Genomic DNA, 4,214 nt, shown 5'->3' with positions numbered 1-4,214 from the left:
ATAACTGTGTGAACTCTTCCACTGGGGTGTCTCAGTTTTTCTGCAACTTTGGTTTCCACCCTTGATTTAATTCTGGTTCATCTGTTCCTTCACCTAACCCTGAAGCTGGTAAAGGGTAATATCAGAACTGTGCACTGTCTGTGCTCGGGTTCAACTGAACCTGGAAAAAGCTCAGGACGATCAGAGAATTAAGGCTAATAGGAAGTGTTCCAGAGGGGTTGACATTCAGGTTGAAGAAAAGGTTTGGCTGTTCACCAAAAATTTGTCGCTACAGGTGTCGTCCAGGAAGTTTGCACCACGTTTTATTGGTCCATATGAGATCCTCAATGTTATTAATCGCATATCATTTAGGTTGAGTGTTATTTTTATAACACTCTATCTACATATAAAGCAATTGTTCTGACATGCATGTGACATGTAATCAAATACAGTGCTGTAATGTCAAATTACTTACAGTGATCAGGAGTTCTTCCTCACTGTCGCGAAAATTGCTGCCCACCATGTTTTCCAATCTCCTCAAACTTCGGGTAGTTTTAAAACTGGGCACGCCCCTTTTTCGCATGCGCAGTTAGTGAATTTTACATTACGATTTTCACATTGAAAAATAAAATTAACGAAGACATCCAATTTGTGAATATATAACGAATATTCGCCCAAACATTCGTGAAATATTGTGAATTCGAATATAGCCCCTGCCACCCATAACTAGTCAGCAGAAGATATGCAAATTTTCATGTGTTTTTGCCAGAAACCCAGAGAAGTATGTGGGTATGTAATGGACCCTTTTCTCTACTTTAACTACAGTCAGCATAAACATTATTATTGAGTGTTTAAATGGCTACATTTTTATCTACAACCACAAGACTATAACAAACCCACCAGGAGTCAGGTAAAATGCTAGGCACACAGTTTATCCATTGAGATGCGTGGATATTGTGAGAATCCTCAGCTGTCTGACAGACAGCAGGTTGACAGATAGTAATCAGAGTCTGACATGCTCTGCCTTTCCATTCTAGTAAAGCCCATAATCTTGAAGATGATCAGTGACTCTCACTGACAGCTTAATAATTATGGTACAGTACATTAGATGCCAGTAGGGCATAGCTTAAAAATGGTAAAAGTGACCATTTAAACCCATGAACTCATCTGGACCATCAACAGTGTATTCAGCAGTGCACTACTCTAGTTTCCTGGATGTTAGTGTATCCAGCAGTGCACTACTCTCATTTTCTGGATGTTGGAGTATACAGCAGTGCACTACTCTCATTTCCTGGATGTTAGAGTATACATCAGTGCACTACTCTCATTTTCTGGATGTTGGTGTATACAGCAGTGCACTACTCTCATTTCCTGGATGTTGGTGTATACAGCAGTGCACTACTCTCATTTCCTGGATATTAGAGTATACAGCAGTGCACTACTCTCATTTCCTGGACGTTGGTGTTTACAGCAGTGGGATCCTGAAATTAGTGAAAATGTGTTTAGTAGTTCATACACCCAATAGCAAGTTCCTTGATGAAAAATTGAAGCTAAGTAATTTCTTCAATGCTTTTGTACATTTTGTAAATTTACATTTTGTATGCTTTTGTCTTTGTTTATATACCATGTTTGATAATGTCTTTTGATATTGTGCATATTTTTGTCTTTGTTAAGTAAACTATATGAACTTGTGTGTAAGTCTATTTATTCTTGCAGTCCTTGAATCCACTTTTCTATTCAGTCTTAGATGTGGCCACTGTTAGAAGAAATATCTCAGATGGGAAGACCCCTTTGACCTGTATAATCCAAGAAATTTATTTTATTTGTACATTTGTCAGTTATCTTCAGTTCCCCTTATCTGGTCAGCTGTTTTATAATCCTCAATATGATTATTCTTGTATAGAGATCAGTAGGAAATGTGTCACAGTGATTCCCTTGCACAGTAATATGTGCCACTGTCTGGGTATTGTAAGTTGTCAATCTTCAATAAACCCGTGGATCCTCTTGTGGATGGTGTGACTCTTCCCTTGAAACTGTCTGCAATGTGAGTGCTGTATCCTGTCCTAAATGCTGAAATCCACACAAGGCCTTCTGTTGGAGTTTCTCGTAACCAGTGCAAATGGTGATTGTTTATATCATAACCACTGACATCACATTGTAACTGAATGGAGTTTCCCACTTGTTGAATTTCTGACTCTTTCTGATGTAAAACATCAACTGCAGCAAGACCTGTGAGAACAAATATAAGAGAATTAACTTTGCACACATACGTTTTGGATTAATTGCATTTTGGCAGTAGGTTATTTAGTTGACCACATATTGTAGACACATTTTACCTGATATGTAAACCATAATGCCATATAATAAATACAGTGCCATCGCCATGATCTCAGTCTATTAAATTATTTTTCCAATAATCCTTCTGCGTGTCTCCTGGACATGTTATCTTGTGAGCACTTTTGGCTATTTAAGCTGGCAGCACTTTCAATTTGCATACAGCTCACTTGTCAAGTCATTTACCATGGCATATTTGCCAACAGCAACCAACAGAACAGTGCCCTACTGTGGAGAGGTTTTTATCATAAACTACAGAAGTATTAAATATCATCATCATACAATATATTACTAGCAAATCTCCCAGGAAGAGTCTATTTGAGAAATTAGGCATCCAGGTTACCTTTTCTTTGCAAACAGCAACTTGAAATTTGTTAGACAATTTTTCATATTGTTTAAGACAAGTTTAAAAATTTAAGCTATGGTAGGCCTATGCTCCAAAAGTGATATACATTGACGGTATTCCAGGTTATTTATAGTAGTTAACGGAGCACTCTGGGCAAATACTGAAACTGGCCCAGATTTGCTAATGCTGTCGATGATGTAGCCTGCCCCCTTGTCAAGCAAGTTGGAAAAAAGTGTGAAAATCCTAGTTGCACCAAATTGAGTAAACACATTAGTAAATCTAGGCCACAGTGTTATGCAGAAAGCAGGACCTGAGGAGAAGAACATGGCACAGAGGTTCTCCCTCTGATGTTCTTTAAAATCCTGTCATGCAACTTTCATTGGCCGTTGCACAACATATCAAGTATGATCTCAAGCGTTCTTTAATGCTAAAATTTTATTTCACTTGACTTATTTTTTACTTTTTTCTTATGTGAATAGAGAAACTCTCATTTAACACCATGCCTGAACTTGTCTAGTCCAAACTCCATTGCTAACCATGAATATCTTATTCAGATAAGTTCAAAATAGCTGCCTCTTCCAACTTCATTAAAATGGCCTTAACATGTCATATCAGTGGTGTGAAATAGTACTTTGGCTCACTGTATGATGTATACAGTATATAGTCTTGCATGCAACCACATGTCTCTTTGGCCTCATGCATGTGGCCGTATCCGATTTTTAGTCCACAAAAAATTCATCCTGCAAAATGGATAGCTTCTATCTGCATTCCATTGGTTTCTCACTTCCATCAATAGAAAGGGTAATTCTCATCTGTAAAACTAAAGAACAGGACCTGCAGCGAGATTCCTGAATCGGGCAGGTGGATCCATAAAAAAAATAGATTTTCGAATGTCCCATTGAATTGTACAGGTCAGGGTGCTATTTGACTTAAAAGATGATAACTCAGTGAAGATAAAAATGATCATGATAACAACTTATCCTCTTAAAGATACACTATAAAAGAGTTTCACTTCAACAAAGCAGACCTGCTGTGCAGGACGCAACCTACAGTATAGACAACAGTGGTGCTGTTTTTTAAACTTGCATAGCCTATTTAAGATTTAAATCAAAATCACTTGTAAATGTAACTGTCTAGTTGTTAAAGGTAATGTCTCATGAACATTGACAGGAGTGGAGCACCAGTGAGGTATACATTGCACTAGTCCTGTAGAAAATAGTACTCATTTTGAACAAATGACCAGTGTGTTACATCTAAGGGGGCAGTGGCAACAGGTACGGGAGATCATATGATTGGCAGACATACCACTTTGAACGCCCAAATCTTCTGGTCACGTGATCACTGGACAGAACAGAGAGTCATAGCCCAAACTAAAACCTGAGTGTAATTAGTAATTTCCTTGTATTATGAGGACACTAATGGTGCTCTGATTTGTAATTGACTATATAACCTCTTTAATTTTAAGTAGAATCCTATGTTAATGGGGCCAATGATAAATGTGCAATTCCTTAAAGAAAGTAATGATTTTGATAAAATGTTGCTGTTCTTGCTTTTT

General features: G+C 37.7%; 1 gene segment (V, D, J or C); it reads right to left on the bottom strand.

The window, feature by feature from the left end:
• Positions 1-1,900: 1,900 nt before the first annotated feature.
• On the bottom strand, positions 1,901-2,421 carry LOC120990846. The segment is given in 2 exon segments: positions 1,901-2,208; positions 2,316-2,421. Coding segments are annotated over 2 exon segments (357 nt in total).
• Positions 2,422-4,214: the final 1,793 nt, after the last annotated feature.

The sequence above is a fragment of the Bufo bufo genome, chromosome 2 (assembly GCF_905171765.1).
Source record: "Bufo bufo chromosome 2, aBufBuf1.1, whole genome shotgun sequence".
Taxonomy (NCBI): Eukaryota; Metazoa; Chordata; class Amphibia; order Anura; family Bufonidae; genus Bufo; species Bufo bufo.
This window is presented reverse-complemented; position numbering and strand designations above follow the sequence as displayed.